This window comes from Somniosus microcephalus, chromosome 18 (genome assembly GCF_052327205.1).
Source record: "Somniosus microcephalus isolate GS21.2 chromosome 18, FLI_Smic_1.0, whole genome shotgun sequence".
NCBI classification, from domain to species: domain Eukaryota; kingdom Metazoa; phylum Chordata; class Chondrichthyes; order Squaliformes; family Somniosidae; genus Somniosus; species Somniosus microcephalus.
The window spans coordinates 83,570,703-83,591,551 of record NC_141004.1 but is presented as its reverse complement, the minus strand read 5'-3'; the positions used below and the strand labels follow the sequence as shown (position 1 = coordinate 83,591,551).

At 49.8% G+C, this 20,849-nt stretch overlaps 1 protein-coding gene across 3 annotated transcripts in view; it reads right to left on the bottom strand.

Annotated features, from left to right (window-relative positions):
* LOC147105419 (serine/threonine-protein kinase 38) overlaps positions 1-20,849 on the bottom strand; it is a 175,617-nt gene that overhangs the window by 120,905 nt on the left and 33,863 nt on the right. Inside the window, exon 1 of one of the 3 annotated variants that reach the window (XM_086011718.1) lies at positions 16,794-16,882. The exons of the other annotated variants lie outside the window; for them this stretch is intronic. Coding sequence (XP_085867844.1) covers positions 16,794-16,796 — 3 coding nt within the window. The 5' untranslated portion in view covers positions 16,797-16,882. Of the gene's footprint in view, positions 1-16,793; positions 16,883-20,849 lie in introns of those variants that run through there. 3 annotated transcript variants of the gene reach the window in all.

Genomic DNA, 20,849 nt, shown 5'->3' with positions numbered 1-20,849 from the left:
CCGATTGATGCAGAAATAGGTGCAGACTGTACTTTGGGCCCTGGTCTACTAACCCTTGGCTGAGATTGCCCAGACTATTGCCAACGGCAGGAGTCATGGCCACACCAACGGCGTAGAAATTATTTTGAAACCCTATTCAAGGTTCGCCAAGATACTAGCGAGGGCAAGTTGACATAAACCACTCAGGGAAACGAAAACATCAAGGCCCAGGGGATGAATCATTTTAATTATATGAACCGTATAGCCCATTTAGCTCAATTTTCCTCCAATCCTCCACACCCTGAAGGACTGCACTATGTGCAGGGTCAAAGGAGGTCACAGACAATAGTGTGGTGTTGCTTGGGGTCAGTCCGAGAGAGTGCTCGCTGTAGTAAAAGTTAAATGTAAACATTCGAACAATCTCCATTCTGAATAGCGCCCTGTTCTACCCAATGAATTTGCCTTTCTGTGAACGTTCAGCTCCCTCTGCTATCAGCTGCTGCGCAGCCTGCCTCCAGCTGTGTTGGTGCAGCATCCGAGACTGTTACTGGGCCTTGTGCAGTTTCTCGTGTTCAGTGGGGTTGGGAGTGCACCTGGCACACGCCTTGGCCAAGGGCACCAAGTTGCAGAATTCCAGATCCTGTTAGAACGGTCAGCCGTGGATCAGTGGGCAGCACTCGCGCCTGAGTTAGAAGGTCATAGGTTCAAGTGCTACTCCAGAGACTTGAGCCCATAATCCAGGCTGACACTCGAGTACAGTACCGAGTGAGTGCTGCACTGTTGGATGAGACGTTAAACCGAGGCCCCGTCTGACCTCTCAGGTGGACGTAAAAGATCCCATGGCACGATTTCAAAGAGGAGCAGGGGAGTTATCGCCGGTGCCCGGGCCAATATTTATCCCGCAATCAGTAATCACTAAAAAAAAATTATCTGGGCATTATCACATTGCTGTCTGTGGGACCTTGCTGTGTGCAAATTGGCTGCCATGTTTCCTACATTATAACAGTGACTACACTTCAAAAAATACTTCATTGGCTGCAGAGTGCTTTGGGACGTCCTGAGGTTGTGAAAGGGGCGATATAAACACAAGTTCTTCTGGACAGCTCTGCCCCTACTGAGCCAGTCCTGTGAGCTGCCCGGTTTCCTGGCCTCCTTTAATGTGGCCTGGGCCTGGCTAGTACTGTATTCGCTGCTCACGATGCGGTCTCCTCTACATTGGGGAGACCAAACGCAGATTGGGTGACCGCTTTGCGGAACACCTCCGTTCAGTCCGTAAGGGTGACCCCGAGCTTCCGGTCGCCTGTCATTTTAATCCATCGCTCCATTCCCACTCGGACCTCACCGTCCTTGGCCTCTTGTATTGTTCCACGGAAGCTCAACGTAAACTCGAGGAACAGCACCTCATCTTCCGATTAGGCATTTTACAGCCTTCCGGACTCAATATCGAGTTCAACAATTTCAGATCATAACCTCGGCCCCTATTACTTTTTTACTTATAATTTTTCCACCCCTTTGTTTTGGGTCTTCCTTCCCCCCCCCCCTTTCCTTTTGTTTCTCTCTCTCACCTGGCAGCTGTCTCTTACCTGCCAGTACACTTCACACCTAATCTCAGCTGCCTTTTGTCTCCACGGGCCTATTACCATCTCGTCTGGCTTCGAATACCTTTTATTGTCTCTTTTTTTCTTCTTTTGTTCGATCGCAGTCTTGCCTTTGATCTAGTTTCTTTTCTTTCCAGTTTTGAAGAAGGGTTTCGACCCGAAACGTCAACTCAAATTTCTCTCCACGGATGTTGCCTGACCTGCTGAGTTTTTCCAGCATTTTCTGTTATTTCGGATTTCCAGCATCTGCAGTATTTTGCTATCAGACAAATTTAACTGGTGACCTCAGCTCAGGAACAAAAAACTGATGTGCAAATTCAGAAGGCGGTTACAACCAACAAGATCTAAACTTCACTTCACACTTACCAAACTGGTTTGCGTGGGTGTTTGACTGATGTATTTTACTCACTGTGGTATTTCAAACACCCTGATGTTATTCGGAAGTAATTTTTCCCCATTGTGGGATAGTGACGATGCTAATTTAATCCAGTGACTGTGGTTCGGATATCATATCTGTGCCCTCGTGCCGGCAGCTGTAAATAAACCAAGTAACAACAGTGCTTCTAGGATCGTTTAATTCATTCACAGGGTGTGGGCGTCGCTGGCAAGGCCAGCATTTATTGCCCATCCCTAATTACCCTCGAGAAGGTAGTGGTGAGCCGCCTTCTTGAATCGCTGCAGTCCGTGTGGTGATGGTACTCCCACAGTGCTGTTAGGGAGGGAGTTCCAGGATTTTGACCCAGCGACGATGAAGGAACAGCGATATATTTCCAAGTCAGGATGGTGATGTTCCCATGCACCTGCAGCCCTTCTCCTTCTAGGTGGCAGAGGTTGTGGGTTTGGAAGGCGCTGTCCAAGAAGCCTTGGTGAGTTGCAGCAGTGCATGTTGTACACACTGCAGACACAGTGCATCGGTGGTGGAGGGAGTGAATGTTTAAGGTGGTGGATGGGCTGTTGATCAAGCGGACAGCTCATCCAAAGCTCCTATCCCGCACCAAGACTCACTCACCCATCACTCCTGTGCTGGCCGACCTAAATTGGCTTCTACTCCCCCAACACCACTAATTTAAAATTCTCATCCTCGTATTTAAATACCGACATCACCTCACCCCTCCCCATCTCCTCCAGCCCGACAACCCCAGCATCCTGAACTCTCCATTCCTCCGACACTGGCCTCTTATGCATCTCCCCCCTCCCATTGCCCCACCATTGGCAGCTATGCTTTCAGCTGTTTAGGCCCCGTGCTCGGGGATTCACTATCTAAACCCTCCGCCTCTCCAGCTCCTTTTCCTTCTTTAAGACCTTTCTTAAAATCAACCTCCATGACAACATTTTGGGTCATCTGTCGTAATATCTCCTTCTTTGGGTCAGCATCCATTTTTTTTTATTGGAAAGGAAAAGGAAAGGACTTGCATTTCTATAGCGCCTTTCACGACCTTGGGACATCCCAAAGCGCTTTACAGCCAATGATGAACTTTTTGAAGTGGAGTCACTGTTGTAATGTAGGAAACACGGCAGCCAATTTGTGCACATCAAGATCCCACAAACAGCAATGAGATAATGACCAGGTAATCTATTTTCAGTGATGTTGTTTGAAGCATAACTATTGGCCAGGACACCAGGGAGAACTCCCCTGCTCTTCAAAGTAGTGCTATGGCATCTTTTACATCCACCAGAGGGGGAAGACAGGGCCTCGGTTTAACGTCTCGACTGAAAGAAGGCACCTGCGATAGTGCAGCGCTCCCTCGATACTGCAATGGAAGGGTCAGCCTGGATTATGTGCCCAAGTCTCTGGAGTCGGATTTGAACGCACAACCTTCTGACTCAAAAACAAGAGTGTTGCCCACTGAGCCATGTCTGACACCTCAAGGCAATGGGACATGTTTCTACATTAAAAGCAATGTTTAAATGCAAGTTGTTTGTCGTTGCCTGGAGTCAGCTCACAAGGGTTAAGCAAGTAAAACATTCCGAGACCCTTGGAAAGCTTCCTTAGAGTTAAGATAACAGATTCTCGGAGAAAACTGCGCAGTCCTGCTTTAGTGAACACAGAATCGTCTCATCAGGTATTATGTCAGCATACTTTACAAAGCTACACCCTATCCCTATGCTTCATAGTAAGGCAAAACCAAACTGAATTAAAAATAACAGAAAACGCTGGAAAAACTCAGGCGGCCAGGGCAGCATCCATGGAGAGAGAAAGAGAGTCAACGTTTCAGGTCCATGACCCTTCGTCAGAACTGACGAAAAGTCTTCGACCTGAAACGTTGACTCCGTTTCTCTCTCCACGGATGCCGCACTGGCCGCCTGAGTTTTTCCAGCATTTTCTGTTGTTATTTCGGATTTCCAGCATCCGCAGTATTTTGCTATCCCAAACTGAATTAGTCAGTGACTCCAATATTTATGCCTAGAATTCTCCTTTGATCTACAAGCAGTTTCCTTTCAGTTTATCCTCAGCAGTCCAGTTTTACAGTGTGAATACACTAATTACAAAACAACCCATCATGGGAACCAGCTTGCCAATTCAATTGGTGGGCAAATAGTTAACAGGATGTGATCTGGTGGGCCATCAGCTCTACCAACCTTCTCTTGAAAGTATCCGCACATCCAACATACCCTCGTCACCTTCAAAGAGTTGCTATAAATCCCAGGTCTGTACTGGGTTAGCTGATCTCAGACAAGGTGCGGGTAGGGATGCTATAATTGACCTCTGCACCCGAGCTGAGCTTCCAACTCTATATCTGCTACATCACAAAGACCGTCTACTTCCACCTCCATAACATCTCCAGTCTTCCATCTTGCCCAAGCCCACCCGTTACTGAAACCCTCATCCAGGTCTTTGCTCCCTCGAGTCTCGACTATTCCAATGCTCGGCCTCCCATCTTCCACCCGCCGCAAACCTGAGCTCATCCAAAGATCTACTGCCCCGTGTCCTAACTCACACCCAGTCCCGTTCACCCATCACCCCCTGTGCTCACTGCCCCGTATCCTAACTCGCACCGTTCCGTTCACCCATCACCCCCTGTGCTCACTGCCCCGTGTCCTAACTCACACCAAGTCCCATTCACCCATCGCCCCCTGTGCTCACTGCCCCGTGTCCTAACTCGCACCCAGTCCCGTTCACCCATCGCCCCGTGTCCTAACTCGCACCAAGTCCCGTTCACCCATCACCCCCTGTGCTCACTGCCCCGTGTCCTAACTCACACCCAGTCCCGTTCACCCATCACACCCTGTGCTCACTGCCCCGTGTCCTAACTCGCACCCAGTCCCGTTCACCCATCACCCCCTGTGCTCACTGCCCCGTGTCCTAACTCGCACCCAGTCCCGTTCACCCATCACCCCGTGCTCACTGCCCCGTGTCCTAACTCGCACCCAGTCCCGTTCACCCTTCACCCCGTGCTCACTGCCCCGTGTCCTAACTCGCACCCAGTCCCGTTCACCCATCACCCCGTGCTCACTGCCCCGTGTCCTAACTCACACCGTTCCGTTCACCCATCACACCCTGTGCTCACTGCCCCGTGTCCTAACTCGCACCCAGTCCCGTTCACCCATCACCCCGTGCTCACTGCCCCGTGTCCTAACTCGCACCCAGTCCCGTTCACCCTTCACCCCGTGCTCACTGCCCCGTGTCCTAACTCGCACCCAGTCCCGTTCACCCATCACCCCGTGCTCACTGCCCCGTGTCCTAACTCGCACCCAGTCCCGTTCACCCTTCACCCCGTGCTCACTGCCCCGTGTCCTAACTCGCACCCAGTCCCGTTCACCCATCACCCCGTGCTCACTGCCCCGTGTCCTAACTCACACCGTTCCGTTCACCCATCACACCCTGTGCTCACTGCCCCGTGTCCTAACTCGCACCCAGTCCCGTTCACCCATCACCCCGTGCTCACTGCCCCGTGTCCTAACTCGCACCCAGTCCCGTTCACCCTTCACCCCGTGCTCACTGCCCCGTGTCCTAACTCGCACCCAGTCCCGTTCACCCATCACCCCGTGCTCACTGCCCCGTGTCCTAACTCACACCGTTCCGTTCACCCATCACACCCTGTGCTCACTGCCCCGTGTCCTAACTCGCACCCAGTCCCGTTCACCCATCACACCCTGTGCTCACTGCCCCGTGTCCTAACTCACACCAAGTCCCGTTCACCCATCACCCCCTGTGCTCACTGCCCCGTGTCCTAACTCGCACCCAGTCCCGTTCACCCATCGCCCCGTGTCCTAACTCGCACCCAGTCCCGTTCACCCTTCACCCCGTGCTCACTGCCCCGTGTCCTAACTCGCACCCAGTCCCGTTCACCCATCACCCCGTGCTCACTGCCCCGTGTCCTAACTCACACCGTTCCGTTCACCCATCACACCCTGTGCTCACTGCCCCGTGTCCTAACTCGCACCCAGTCCCGTTCACCCATCACCCCCTGTGCTCACTGCCCCGTGTCCTAACTCGCACCCAGTCCCGTTCACCCTTCACCCCGTGCTCACTGCCCCGTGTCCTAACTCGCACCCAGTCCCGTTCACCCATCACCCCGTGCTCACTGCCCCGTGTCCTAACTCACACCGTTCCGTTCACCCATCACACCCTGTGCTCACTGCCCCGTGTCCTAACTCGCACCCAGTCCCGTTCACCCATCACACCCTGTGCTCACTGCCCCGTGTCCTAACTCACACCAAGTCCCGTTCACCCATCACCCCCTGTGCTCACTGCCCCGTGTCCTAACTCGCACCCAGTCCCGTTCACCCATCACCCCCTGTGCTCACTGCCCCGTGTCCTAACTCGCACCCAGTCCTGTTCACCCATCACCCCCTGTGCTCACTGCCCCGTATCCTAACTCACACCCAGTCCCGTTCACCCATCACCCCCTGTGCTCACTGCCCCGTATCCTAACTCGCACCGTTCCGTTCACCCATCACCCCCTGTGCTCACTGCCCCGTATCCTAACTCACACCCAGTCCCGTTCACCCATCACCCCCTGTGCTCACTGCCCCGTATCCTAACTCGCACCGTTCCGTTCACCCATCACCCCCTGTGCTCACTGCCCCGTATCCTAACTCGCACCCAGTCCCGTTCACCCATCACCCCCTGTGCTCACTGCCCCGTGTCCTAACTCGCACCCAGTCCCGTTCACCCATCACCCCCTGTGCTCACTGCCCCGTGTCCTAACTCACACCCAGTCCCGTTCACCCATCACCCCCTGTGCTCACTGCCCCGTGTCCTAACTCACACCCAGTCCCGTTCACCCATCACCCCCTGTGCTCACTGCCCCGTGTCCTAACTCACACCCAGTCCCGTTCACCCATCACCCCCTGTGCTCACTGCCCCGTGTCCTAACTCACACCCAGTCCCGTTCACCCATCACCCCCTGTGCTCACTGCCCCGTGTCCTAACTCACACCCAGTCCCGTTCACCCATCACCCCCTGTGCTCACTGCCCCGTATCCTAACTCGCACCGTTCCGTTCACCCATCACCCCTGTGCTCGCTGCCCCGTGTCCTAACTCACACCCAGTCCCGTTCACCCATCACCCCCTGTGCTCACTGCCCCGTGTCCTAACTCGCACCCAGTCCTGTTCACCCATCACCCCGTGCTCACTGCCCCGTATCCTAACTCACACCCAGTCCCGTTCACCCATCACCCCCTGTGCTCACTGCCCCGTGTCCTAACTCACACCAAGTCCCGTTCACCCATCACCCCCTGTGCTCACTGCCCCGTGTCCTAACTCGCACCCAGTCCCATTCACCCATCACCCCCTGTGCTCACTGCCCCGTGTCCTAACTCGCACCCAGTCCCGTTCACCCATCACCCCCTGTGCTCACTGCCCCGTGTCCTAACTCGCACCCAGTCCCGTTCACCCATCACCCCCTGTGCTCACTGCCCCGTGTCCTAACTCACACCCAGTCCCGTTCACCCATCACCCCCTGTGCTCACTGCCCCGTGTCCTAACTCACACCCAGTCCCGTTCACCCATCACCCCCTGTGCTCACTGCCCCGTGTCCTAACTCACACCCAGTCCCGTTCACCCATCACCCCCTGTGCTCACTGCCCCGTGTCCTAACTCGCACCCAGTCCTGTTCACCCATCACCCCCTGTGCTCACTGCCCCGTATCCTAACTCACACCCAGTCCTGTTCACCCATCACCCCCTGTGCTCACTGCCCCGTATCCTAACTCGCACCGTTCCGTTCACCCATCACCCCTGTGCTCGCTGACGTACATTGGTTCCCGGCCCAGCAATGCCTTGATTTTAAAATTCTCATCCTTGTGTTCGAGACGCTCCTTAAAACCTCCCTCTTTGACCAAGCACCTACCCTGTGGCTCGGTGTCAATTTTTATCTGATCACACTCCTGCGAAGCACCTTGGGATGTTTTACTATGTGAAAGGTTCTCTGTAAATATAAGTTGTTGTTATTGCACCAAGGAGGAGAAAGTCAGGTCCCTGGCTCCCAACACGGACTCCTGCGAGTGCCTGGATAGGGCTGGGCCTGCCCGCACTTAAACAGGCTCCCTGCCGAGGCTCAGACAAAGAATGCCCACTGGAATGAGGGCCAAGACACCCAGCAGCTACACAACTCTTTGCGAGAATTAACGCCTTCAAGGAGGAAGAAAGTGAGCAAAACAATGCATCAAAGATAGCCAGAAAACTGCAGGAGGATGGGCAAAGTATAGCTGTGTTTCTAAACTTGAGGATCTATGGGACACTTCAGTAGAATTAGCTTCCTTTAATAGGGACCCGAGTAAGCTGCAAACGGAGGATGGTGGTTCGAACTGGCAGGACAAGGGGGCGACAAATGGCGCATACTGTAAACTATCCAACCCGGGGGGGGGGTTACATCGCAAATCACAGGAGCAAAAGCCTCAACTGATTCAGGCTCATGCTCTGAACCCCGAGATTTCAGGGGTATCTTGAACTGGGAGAAGTCCCGTACAAATCAAAGTAGATTCTGGGTTTGGTTAACATTTCTCTTACCCTTAGGTTCCTGATTCACGGCACTGTGCCTGGAAAGAGCAGGCGGTGCGAGAAAGCAGGATCACCTGGTTACTTTGTTCACACACAGCAGCATTGCAGGCTCAGCGCTGTCTGACTGCCATCACAAGGCTGCTGAAAGGCGACGGTTACAACACTGTAACCTGAGATGGGACGCCTGCCCACGCCAGTGGAAAACGCCCATCTAACACAACCAAACAAAGCCAGCATGAACTGGGCACAGGGGTCACCTGGCTAACAGCAAGTAGGTGCACCGTGTCTGCAGTCCGGACAACACAGGAAGACAGTAAATATCAAACCACACGCTCAAAGCAGCTAATTTCCTGTTCCATATACAAAGCTCTGGTATCTGACGGTTACACAGCACACTTTCCCTGCAGTAAGCAGTTAACTGCTGTAATTTAAGGAGCAGTCGGCAAAACTACAGGGACAGCTGAAAGTGCTTCTGTCCTCAGTGCACCTGCATCTCCCCCCTTTCAGCGAGTCAGTGGACGAGCCCCCCTGTGCAATGGGAGACTCGACTGCCATCGAGTACAAAGGCAGGGACCAGCTTCCCACCTTTACATTACCTTAACTGGACAGTACATTCCTCGTGTGAGACCGCGATGCCGTTAAAGAAAGAACGTGCATTTATATAGCACCTTTCACCACAAGAAAGCGCTTTACACTTCAAAAGTAGTTCCTGGGTTGTAATCACTGTAGAAAACACAGCAGCAAATTTGTGCACAGCAAGATCCCACACACAGCAATGAGGTAATGACTTGATAATCTGTTTGTGATATTGGTTGAGGGTTAAATGCTGGCCGCGGAGAACTCCCCTGTTCTTACTCAAAATAGTGCCACGGGATCTTTCATGTCCATTAGTATCGGTTCAACGTCCCATCGAAAGACAGCACCTCCAACCATGCAGCAATTCCGGATACAGCGGGTAATTTACACCAAGGAAGTGCGGTAGTAAGAGGAAAATGGGAACCTCTCCTCAGCTGCTCTCGGGCAAGGTGAGACAACCTCGGGATGAAAGACTTTGACAAGAGAGCAGGTGGTGAGGAAGGGCTGCCTGTCCTTCCAGTTAACACAGTGGGCTCTGTGCCCTCGACACGGCCAAGCAAGGAGTCCACAGCAGGCAATGGGGAAAATAGGATTCTGGGCTTCAGCTTTCCTTCAGGTTAATATATGGAGGGGGGGTTTAATTATTTTACGTTACTGATAATTAAGCAACTTTGGGGGGGTGGTGTGGATGGAGAAAAGGAGTTATTAAGCCATGATTTCCAACACATTAAGTTTACAAAACAGGTGGAGTCATCTCTATTAATGCTGTCCAAAACATCAACCACTCCACATGTGGGTAATTGGGAATCTAGATACAGCTAATTGCATTTCTGATTGGTACAAATAATGAGTTATAGACACGGTCGTTGGCATATGATCTCACTATTGATTCACACGTGTATGCATGAGAACTTTAACCTTTTAATGAGTTTAGTGCTAAAATGGTGATACAAAAACCAGAGTGTAGGAGTGTTTTATGATTGTTGTGTGTTCTTTATTCCTTGATCCAAGGTCATCCTGTCGTTGAATTACAGTATGCAGATGACGCTTGCGTCTGCTCTCACTCAGAGGTCGAACTCCAAACCATCGTCATCACCTTCACCGAAGCGTACGAGAGCATGGGCCTTACGCTAAACATCCGCAAGACAAAGTTCCTCTACCAACCTGCCCCCGCCACACAGTACTGCCCCCCGATTATCAAAATCCACGACAGGGCCTTGGACAACGTGGACCACTTTCCATACCTCAGGAGCCTACTGTCAACAAGGGCAGACGTCGATGACGAAGTGTGCCAGTGCAGCCTTCGGTCGCCTGAGGAAGAGAGTATTTGAAGACCAGAGCCTCAAACCCAGCACTAAGCTCATGGTCTACAGAGCAGCAGTGATACCCGCCCTGCTGTATGCCTCAGAGACATGGACCATGTACAGCAGGCACCTCAAAGCACTGGAGAGGTACCATCAACGCTGCCTCCGCAAGATCCTGCAAATCCATTGGCAGGATAGGTGCACCAACGTCGGTGTTCTCGCTCAGGCCAACATCCCCAGCATTGAAGCTTTGACCACGCTCGATCAGCTCTGATGGACGGGTCACATTGTCCGCATGCCCGATACGAGACTCCCAAAACAAGCGCTCTACTCAGAGCTCCGACACCGCAAGAGAGCCCCAGGTGGGCAGAGGAAACGCTTCAAGGACACCCTCAAAGCCTCCTTGAAAAAGTGTAACATCCCCACCGACACCTGGGAATCCCTGACCCAAGACCGCACAAAAGTGGAAGAGAAGCATTTGGGAAGGTGCCGAACACCTCGAGTCTCTTCACCGGGAGCAAGCGGAAGCCAAGCGCAGGCAGCGCAAGGAGCGCATGTCAACCCAAGCACCCCACCCACCCGCCCCTTCAACCACCGTCTGCCCCACCTGTGACAGAGACTGTAGGTCCCGCATTAGACTCATCAGTCACCCGAGAACTCATTTTTAATGTGGAAGCAAGTCATCCTCGGTTCCGAGGGACTGCCTAAGAAGAAGGCTGGTTACTTGCTATAATAGGGTGCAACACGGGTGAAAATGCCGGACTTCAGCATCATGCAACCACCAGAAACATTATATGCAGAGGGCTCGGTGGAGAGAAGGGGCGGGTCCAGAGGGCGGGAAGTACCTTTGAGCTTCCTTCGTCACAACTTGGGTTTCAGAGGGTGGAGCTTTGTAGAGTTGAGTGTTGTCTGGGGTTCAGGCCCACCCAATGGCTTGTACCTCGGATCACACGTCTCTGAGCACAAGAATTACTGCGGCTTCAGGGCTTGGATTTTTTTGAAGCAGATGATGCAAATAAAGTGAAATATTGTAATCTAGTGAAATCTGTTGGTGCTCTTACTTTGGTTTAATTTTACTGCTCCATAAACTCGATTTGTGGTTTGTAGCCTGAGATATATAGTCTGTTTATTTGTCCTCGAGTTAGAGAGAGCTAACGCATGTGATGGCATCGATCATATCCAGTGAATACCTGAACAGTAAAAGCTTCATTGGTCATTTTGCCATCTCGGATTACTCTGTACACAAGATCACATTTCATAGAAACATAGAAGATAGGAGCAGGAGTAGGCCATTCGGCCCCTCGAGCCTGCTCCGCCATTTAATGAGATCATGGCTGATCATCCAAATTCAATACCGTCCCTGCTTTCTCGCCATATCCCTTTAGCCTTAAGAAATATATCTAACTCCTTCTTGACCATATTTAATGAATTGGCCTCAACTGCCTTCTGTGGTAGAGAATTCCACAGGTTCACCACTCTCTGGGTGAAGAAATTCCTCCTCATCTCAGTCCTAAATAGCTTACCCCTTATCCTTAGAGACTGTGACCCCTGGTTCTGGACTCCCCGACCATCGGGAACATCCTTCCTGCATCTAGTCTGTCTAGTCCTGTTCAAATTTTATAAGTTTCAATGAGATCCCCTCTCATTCTTCTAAACTCTAGCGAATATAAACCTAATCGACCCAATCTCTCTTCATACGTCATTCCTGCCATCCCAGGCATCAGTCTGGTGAATCTTCGCTGCACTCCCTCCATGGCAAGAACATCCTTCCTCAGATAAGGCGACCAAAACTGCACACAGTACTCAAGGTGTGGTCTCACCAAGGCCCTGTACAACTGCAGCAAGACATCCTTGCTCCTGTACTCGAATCCTCTCGCTATGAAGGCCAACATAGCATTTGTCTTCTTAACCGCCTGCTGCACCTGCATGCTTACCTTCAGCGACTGGTGCACAAGGACACCCAGGTCTCGTTGCACTTCCCCTTTTCCCAATCTATTGCCGTTCAGATAATAATCTGCCTTCCTGTTTTTGCCACCAAAGTGGATAACCTCGCATTTATCCAATTTATACTGCATCTGCCCAATCACCCAACCTGTCCAAATCATACTGGAGTTTCTCTGCATCCTCCTCACAGCACACACGCACACCCAGCTTTGTGTCGTCTGCAAACTTGGAGATATTACATCTAGTTCCCTCGTCTAGATCATTAATATATATTGTGAATAGCTGGGGTCCTAGCACCGATCCCTGCGGTACCCCACTAGTCACTGCCTGCCACTCGGAAAAAGACCCGTTTATTCCAACTCTTTGCTTCCTGTCTGCCAACCAGTTCTCTATCCAAATCAGTACCTTGCCCCCAATCCCATGTGCTTTAACTTTGCACGCTAATCTCTTATGCGGGACCTTATCGAAAGCCTACTGAAAGTCCAAATACACCACATCCACTGGTTCTCCCTTATCTATTCTACCAGTTACATCCTCAAAAAATTCCAGTAGATTAGTCAAGCACGATTTACCTTTTGTCAATCCATGTTGACTTCGTCCGATCCTGTCACTGTTTTCCAAGTGCTCTGCTATTACATCTTTTATAATGGACTCTAGCATTTTCCCCACTACCGATGTCAGGCTTACCGGTCTATAGTTCCCCGTTTTCTCTCTACCACCTTTTTTGAATAGTGGGGTAACATTAGCTACCCTCCAATCCATGGGAACTGTGCCAGAGTCTATAGAATTTTGGAAGATGACCAGCAATGCATCTACTATTTCTAGGACCATTTTCTTAAGTACCGTAGGATGTAGATTATCAAGCCCTGGGGATTTATCGGCCTTGAATCCCGTCAATTTCCCTAACACCATTTCCCTACAAATACTGATTTCATTCAGTTCCTCCCTCTCATTAGACCCTATGTTCTTCGACATCTCTGGGAGGTTATTTGTGTCCTCCTTTGTGAAGACAGAACCAAAGTATGAATTTAATTGGTCTGCCATTTCTTTGTTCCCGATTATAAATTCCCCTGATTCTGACTCCAAGGGACCTACGCTCGACATCACCAATCTTTTTCTCTTCACATATCTATAGAAGCTTTTACAGTCAGTTTTTATGTTCCCTGAAAGCTTACTCTCATACTCTATTTTCCCCTTCTTAATTAATCCCTTTGTCCTCCTTTGCCGAATCCTAAACTGCTCCCATTCCTCAGGTTTGCTGCTTTTTCCGGCCAATTTATATGTCCTCTCCTTGGATCTTATGCTATTCCTAATTTCCCTTGTTAGTCACGGTTGAGCCACCTTTTTTGTTTTATTTTTATGCCAGACAGGGATGAACAAATTCTGTAGTTCATCCATGCGATCTTTAAATGTTTGCCATTGCCTATCCACCGTCAACCCTTTAAGTAACGTTCCCCAATCCATCCTAGCCAACCCGCACCTCATACCATCATAGTTTCCTTTATTTAAATTCAAGACCCTAGTCTTCGAGTCAACTACTTCACTCTCCATCTTAATGAAGAATTCTATCATATTATGATCGCTCCTCCCCAAGGGGCCTCGCACAAGATTGCTAATTAATCCTCTCTCATTACAGAACACCCAGTCTAAGATGGCCTGATCTCTAGTTGGTTCCTCGACATATTGGTCCAGGAAACCATCCGTATACACTCTAGGAATTCCTCCTCCACAGTATTATTACTAATTTGGTTAGCCCAATGTCTATATAGATTACAGTCACCCATGATAACTGCTGTGCCCTTATTGCACGAGTCTTTAATTTCCCGTTTAATGCCATCCCCAACCTCAGCATTACTGTTTGGGGGGCTGTATACAACTCCCACTAACGTTTTCTGCCCCATGGTATTTCTCAGCTCTACCCATACAGATTCCACATCATCAGAGCTAATATCCTTCCTTACTATTGTGTTAATCTCCTCTTTAACCAGCAATGCTACCCCACCTCCTTTTCCTTTTTGCCTGTCCTTCCGGAATATTGAATACCCCTGGATGTTGAATTCCCAGCCTTGGTCACCCTGGAGCCATGTCTCCGTAATCCCAATTATATCATTTCCGTTAACCTCTATTTGCGTAGCTAATTCATCCACCTTATTACGAATGCTCCTCGCATTAAGATTTTTTAACAATCTTAGTCCTTTTAGAATTACAGGAAACTTTGGTTTATCCAGAGGTTATATGTCCGGAAAACTCGATCTAATGGCAAAAATCAGGAGCCGTTTTCTATAAGTTTTTTTTTAGTTCTCGTTGCTTTTTTTTTCCCCAGTCAGGCACTGCAAGGTCTGTAGCTATAGCAACAGCTTCAGCTAGAGACGCTTGCAGCTGCAGCCGACTGTTTTGAAGCAACAGGGTTTGTTGCTTCACACGGAGCTTTTCAGTTCCGTATCTCTCAACATTAACGCTGGTATGTCCGGCACTTTTGATGGTACGGCACCAGCTCGGTCTAGTCAGTGCCGGATATCAGAAAGTTTCCTGTATTATTTACTGTGGCCCTGTTTGATTTACACCCTTGATTTCTCTGCCTTCCACTTTTGCTTTTCTCCTTGCTTCCCTTTCCTCTGTCTCCCTGCACAGGTGCCCAACCCCCCTGCCATTTTAGTTTAAACCCTCCCCAACAGCACTAGCAAACACTCCCCCTAGGACATTGGTCCCAGTCCTGCCCAGGTGCAAACCGTCCAGTTTGTACTGGTCCCACCTCCCCCAGAACCGGTTCCAATGTCCCAGAAATGTAAATTCCCTCCCCCTTGCACCATTCCTCTAGCCACGTAGTCATCTGAAATATCCTTCTATTTCTACTCTGACTAGCACGTGGCACTGGTAACAATCCTGAGATTACTACCTTTGCGGTCCTATTTTTTAAATTTAGCTCCTAACTCCCTATATTCAGCTATTAGGACCTCATCCCGTTTTTTACCTATATCGTTGGTACCTATATGCACCACGACAACTGGCTGTTCACCCTCCCCTTGCAGAATGCCCTGCAGCCGCTCCGAGACATCCTTGACCCTTGCACCAGGGGGGGCAACATACCATCCTGGAGTCTAATTTGCGGCCGCAGAAACGCCTATCTATTCCCCTTACAATAGAATCCCCTATCACTATAGCTCTCCCACTCTTTCCCCTCCTGCCTTGTGCAGCAGAACCACCCCTGGTGCCAGGAAGTTGGCTGCTGCTGCCTTCTCCTGATAAGCCATCTCCCCCAACAATATCCAAAGCGGTATATCTGTTTGAGAGGGGGACGGTCACAGGGGACCCCTGCACTAACTGCCTGCACCTACTACTCTGCCTGGCGGTCACCCATTCCCTTCCTGCCTGTGCAGCCTTTACCTGCGGTGTGACCAACTCCCTAAACGTGCTATCCACAACATCCTCAGCATCGCAAATGCTCCAGTATGTATCCATTCACAGCATGTCCCTGATTTCCCACATAGTGCAGGAGGAGCATGCCACGGGGCCGAGCTGTGCTGCCATGACTTACCCTTCAGTTGATAGGGAGCAAGGGTTTGCCTATGGAAGCTGACTTCTGTATTGTGAATGAGGAAAGATATCTGATGTGAGCCCAAATCATAACACTTGCATCCAATCAGTAGTAAACAGGGCCTAACAACAACTTTATATCGATTGTGCCCCATTAAAAAAGGCAGATGCTAACCCTCCACTCACCACACTATATAAAAAGGCCAATTTTGGGCCCAAGGTTCAGATTTTTGCCAAAAGCAGTACAGAATTGAGCCACCTTCTATAGGAACATTGCAACAGGAGGCGGCCATTTAGCCCCTTGAGCCTGTTCCGTCATTCAATGAGATCATGGCTGATCTGCGACCTAACTCCATATACCCGCCTTTGCCCCATATCCCTTAATACCTTTCGTTAACAAACATCTATCAAATCTCAGATTTAAAATTAACAATTAACCTAGCATCAATTGCTGTTTGCGGAAGAGAGTTCCAAACTTCTACCACCCTTTGTGTGTAGAAGTGTTTCCTAATTTCACTCCTGAAAGTTCTGGCTCTAATATCGAGACTCCCCAACCAGCGGAAATACTCGCTCTACCCTATCTGTTCCCCTTAATATCTTGTAAACTTTGATCAAGTCATCCCCTTAACCTTCTAAACTCCAGGGAACAGAACCCTAGTTTGTGTAATCTTTCCTCATAATTTAACCCTTGGAGTTCAGGTATCATTCTGGTAAACCTATGCTGCACTCCCTCCAAGGCCAATATATCCTTCCCATTATCACTCCACAGGCCCAATATGAACCACATACTACTAGTACAGTAACAAGAGGTAGAGCACGACCCAGATCTCCATTTGCTCTTCAGACAACCCAGCATCCATACACAGGAAACTTTCTGGTATCCGGCACTGACGGGACCGAGCTGGTGCCGTACCATCAAAACTGCCGTAGAAACCAGCTTTTGCGCTCCAGGTGAATCAACGAATCCTGTTCAGCTTCAAAACAGTCGGCCGCAGCTTAAAAGCGTCTCTGTAGCTAAGCAACAGCTTCAACTAGACCTTGCAGAGCCTGACTGGAAAAAAAAAAGCAACGAGAAGTAAAAAAAACTTATAGGAAACGGCTCCTGAATTTTGCCGGTAGATAGAGCTTTCCGGACATTTAACCTCCGGTTAAACAAAAGTTTCCTGTAAAAAGGACTGTAGTCCAAGTTTCCCCCGAAGGCTAAGGAGTTCCTCCAGTGCATCAAGAAGTCCTGGTCTGATGGACGGTGATTGGGCACGGTTGCAATGCCCCCACAATTGAATAGCCCGCTGACGCACACTGACCTCGCTCTCATAAATAATGGGCACTTGGGCGAAGTACTGCAGAGCCCGTGGAACCATTCAGCAGCAGAGTTAATTCCTCAAGGTAGGGCCACCACATATCAAGCCAGTACACCGTTCCAAGAATTTGAACTAATAGGTTATAAAAACTTACTGAGGGAATGGATCAACAGGCACAAGCAACCCACTATATGCCCCGTGGATACAAAAGGGCCTTTCTCCATTTAGCAGACCATGAGGCAATTATTAAAAATAAGCACGCATTCATCTGTGAGCTATGAATAGACATCAGCAGTTAGACATGCCCCCTCTCTATTCCTTGAAGTAGTGACAAGGCCCCGTGCCCATGCTAAAATCCCCTTTATCACACGCAAGTCCTTAAAGCAAACACGAAGATTACATCACTGTTGGGCGGTGTTCCATTTCCTGCTGAAGTGCAATTCTACGGGAAAGTACATTCCGACTGAGCCCAGTTTCCATCACTTCTGGGATCCAGCAGCTTTATAAAGACAGGCCCAAACACAGCGCAGGGAGCCACAGCCTCGCCGACCCTTCTGCCAGTAACACAGCGCTACCCCAGCCCGACACAACCCACTACAGCCCCTGCTCCAGTGACACATTTGCAGCAAAACTGACACTTCACTGGTTCCAATTTGCTCCCGATTCGTCGTTGCACCACTCCTTTCTAACCACCCTTTTTCCTGTCTCATACCTCCCATAAAGCAAACCGTGAACCAGGGAATTTGAAGCTTGCAATCCAATTAAAACTGGAACAAGCAACTGCAAGGTAAAAGGACAACCTACAAGCCGCTGAAATAAGCAGAAACCACAGCCAGTGCACAGCAGTGGAAAGAGAGGCGTTAATGCTTTAGGTGGAGACCCAGCGGAAGTATTTACACTTACTTATCTTTCGGATGCCAATGGACCAGCAAGTATTCTATCTAGTATTTTCATTTTGTTTATTTTACATCCAGCCCAGCTAGTCTGTGCTGGTCTTTATATTCCACACGTCCAGTTTTCCCGTCTTTTTCTATACCAGCACTGATAAGTTTACCAGTACAATGCACCAGTTACACTGGCATTGCGGGGGCAGGGCTGCGATGCTGTATACACCAGCTGGTCTCCTTATACAAGTTCAGACAATAAACTGATGGTAAAAGGACAACTCAATCTCTGCAAATCGTTCTCTGGATCACAGGTGCATCTTTAGTTAGGCAAAAATTATATATACCTCCCGACTGCACCGGGTCTAAACCAGGTGTAAAATCCCAGACACCCCCCCGACTGCACCGGGTCTAAACCAGGTGTAAAATCCCAGACACCCCCCCCCCCCCCCCGAGACTAAACCAGGTGTAAAATCCCAGACACCCCCCCCCCGAGACTAAACCAGGTGTAAAATCCCAGACACCCCCGCGAGACTAAACCAGGTGTAAAATCCCAGACACCCCCCCAGACTGCACCGGGTCTAAACCAGGTGTAAAATCCCAGACACCCCCCCCGAGACTAAACCAGGTGTAAAATCCCAGACACCCCCCCAGACTGCACCGGGTCTAAACCAGGACTAAAATCTCAGACAACCCCCCCACCCCGCCCCGCCCCCGAGACTAAAACAGGTGTAAAATCCCAGACACATGTAGGTCAGATTAAGTAAGGACGGCAGGTTCTCTTGTCTGAAGGACATTAGAGAACCAGTTGTTTTTTTTACAACAATGCGACAAGTTCAATGGACATTTTCTATCCTGATTCTATTTCACAAAATGATTAGATTTATTGAGCTAAAAGTTCACAAATCTCCACGGTGAAATTTGAACTCCCGGCCTCTGGGTTCCTAGTCCAGCACACACTTTCCCCATTTCAATGCCTCTGGGCTTGGTTGTGAGAGGAGGTATATACCACCTTATCCAGAAGACAGCGCCTGTGACAATGCAGCACTGCCCTAGTACCTCACTGGCTGTCAGCCTAGATTATGTGAAGCCCACAGTCTGGCTCGAGCTCAGCTACTTTTGATTCAGAGGAAAGAGTGCTACAAATTGAGTTAGGCTGCCAAAACCCACCGAGGAAACGGTCTGCATCGTCCTTCACTCTGGAATATTTATACCACAGCTCTGCAAGATACCAGCACGGTTTCGCTGACCTACATTGGTTCCCGGTCTAGAAACGCCTCAAATTATCATCCTCGTGTTCAAATCACTCCATGGCCTCACCCCTCCCTATCCACGGAACCTCCTCCAGCTCTACAATGTTCCCCCTCATTTTTTTTGGGTGCGCCGTCCCTTTAACGGGCTGCACGGCCCATTCAAAATTCCCCGCACGCGCAAAATCTCCAATCGAAAAGCCAGTAAGCGATCGGTGCGGCTGCGCAGTTTAGTGGGAATGTTGCCTACAACCCTCAGATCTCTATGTTACTCCAATTCTGGCCTCTTGTACATCCAACTTCCTTTGCCCTACCATTGGCAGCTGTGCCTTCTGCTGTATAGGCCCGGGCCTCTGGATTTCCCTCTCTGCCTCCTCCTTAAAACCGAGCTCTTTGACCAAGCATTTGGTCACCTGTCCTAACGTCTCCTTCTTTGGCTTGGTGTCAATTTTTGTCTCATTCCGCTCGTGTGAAGCACCTGGGGACGTTATACAACATTGAAGACACAATATAAATACAAGTTGTTGACGTCGTTGCTTCATTGAATGCACAATCGTGTCTGCCTGTGCTTTATAGCAGAGTGTAGTCGCTGTGAAAAATGCGATGGCACGATTTGAAGAGGAACAGGGGAGCTCTCGTGTCCTGCCCAGCATTCTTCCCTCAACCAACACCAACAAAATAGATTATCTTGTCAATTCTTGCAGTTTGTGGCTCTGTGCTGTATTTGTCTAAACAGTGACTGCACTTCAATAATTAAGGCACTATTCAAATACAAGTTCCTTTCTTAAAAGTTTCAAAACAGGAAGTCACTAAAATTTGACGGTTTGCAAGAACTGCGCATCGAGATTACAGCTGCCCGCAGCTGATCTGAGCACTCTCAGGCTCAACTTGGAGAAGTATTTTACTCCTGTCGCAAGAGATAATTCGCACATGCTAAACTCGATTTCCTGCATAGTTGTTTATCACATTTGAGGCAGAATCAAGCACCGCAGGAGAGGAATGCTGTCTGAAGCAGCATCAGCAGCACACTCCTCCACCAAAACTCACACACAGCCCTTTAATCTGCTGTACATTAGGGTCAGTTGTGACTGGCTCCCGGAGTGCAGGTCTTGCACAGACGGTGACCACCCCAAGGTGAGCCTGCTGCTTTCACCGGGGTCGGTGCCAAACACATACGTTTTCTTCTTCAACTTGCAAGCTGGCTTCAGCGAACGGGGATGCGAGAGACCTGCTCTTCCAGAAATAACATCTCATCCGAAAGATGGCACCAACGACATGGCAGCACTCGCTCGGTTTTGTGCTCCAGTCTCTGGAGTGGGGATTGAACACAACCTTCTGACTCAGGTGTGCAACTAAATGAGCCACAGCAGACACCGACAGAATAGATAATCCCAGAATAGATAAGGGACCCATTTAATAATCCCAGAGTGGATAAGGGACCCATTTAATAATCCCAGGATAGATAAGGGACCCATTTAATAATCCCAGGATAGATAAGGGTCCCATTTAATAATCCCAGAGTGGATAAGGGACC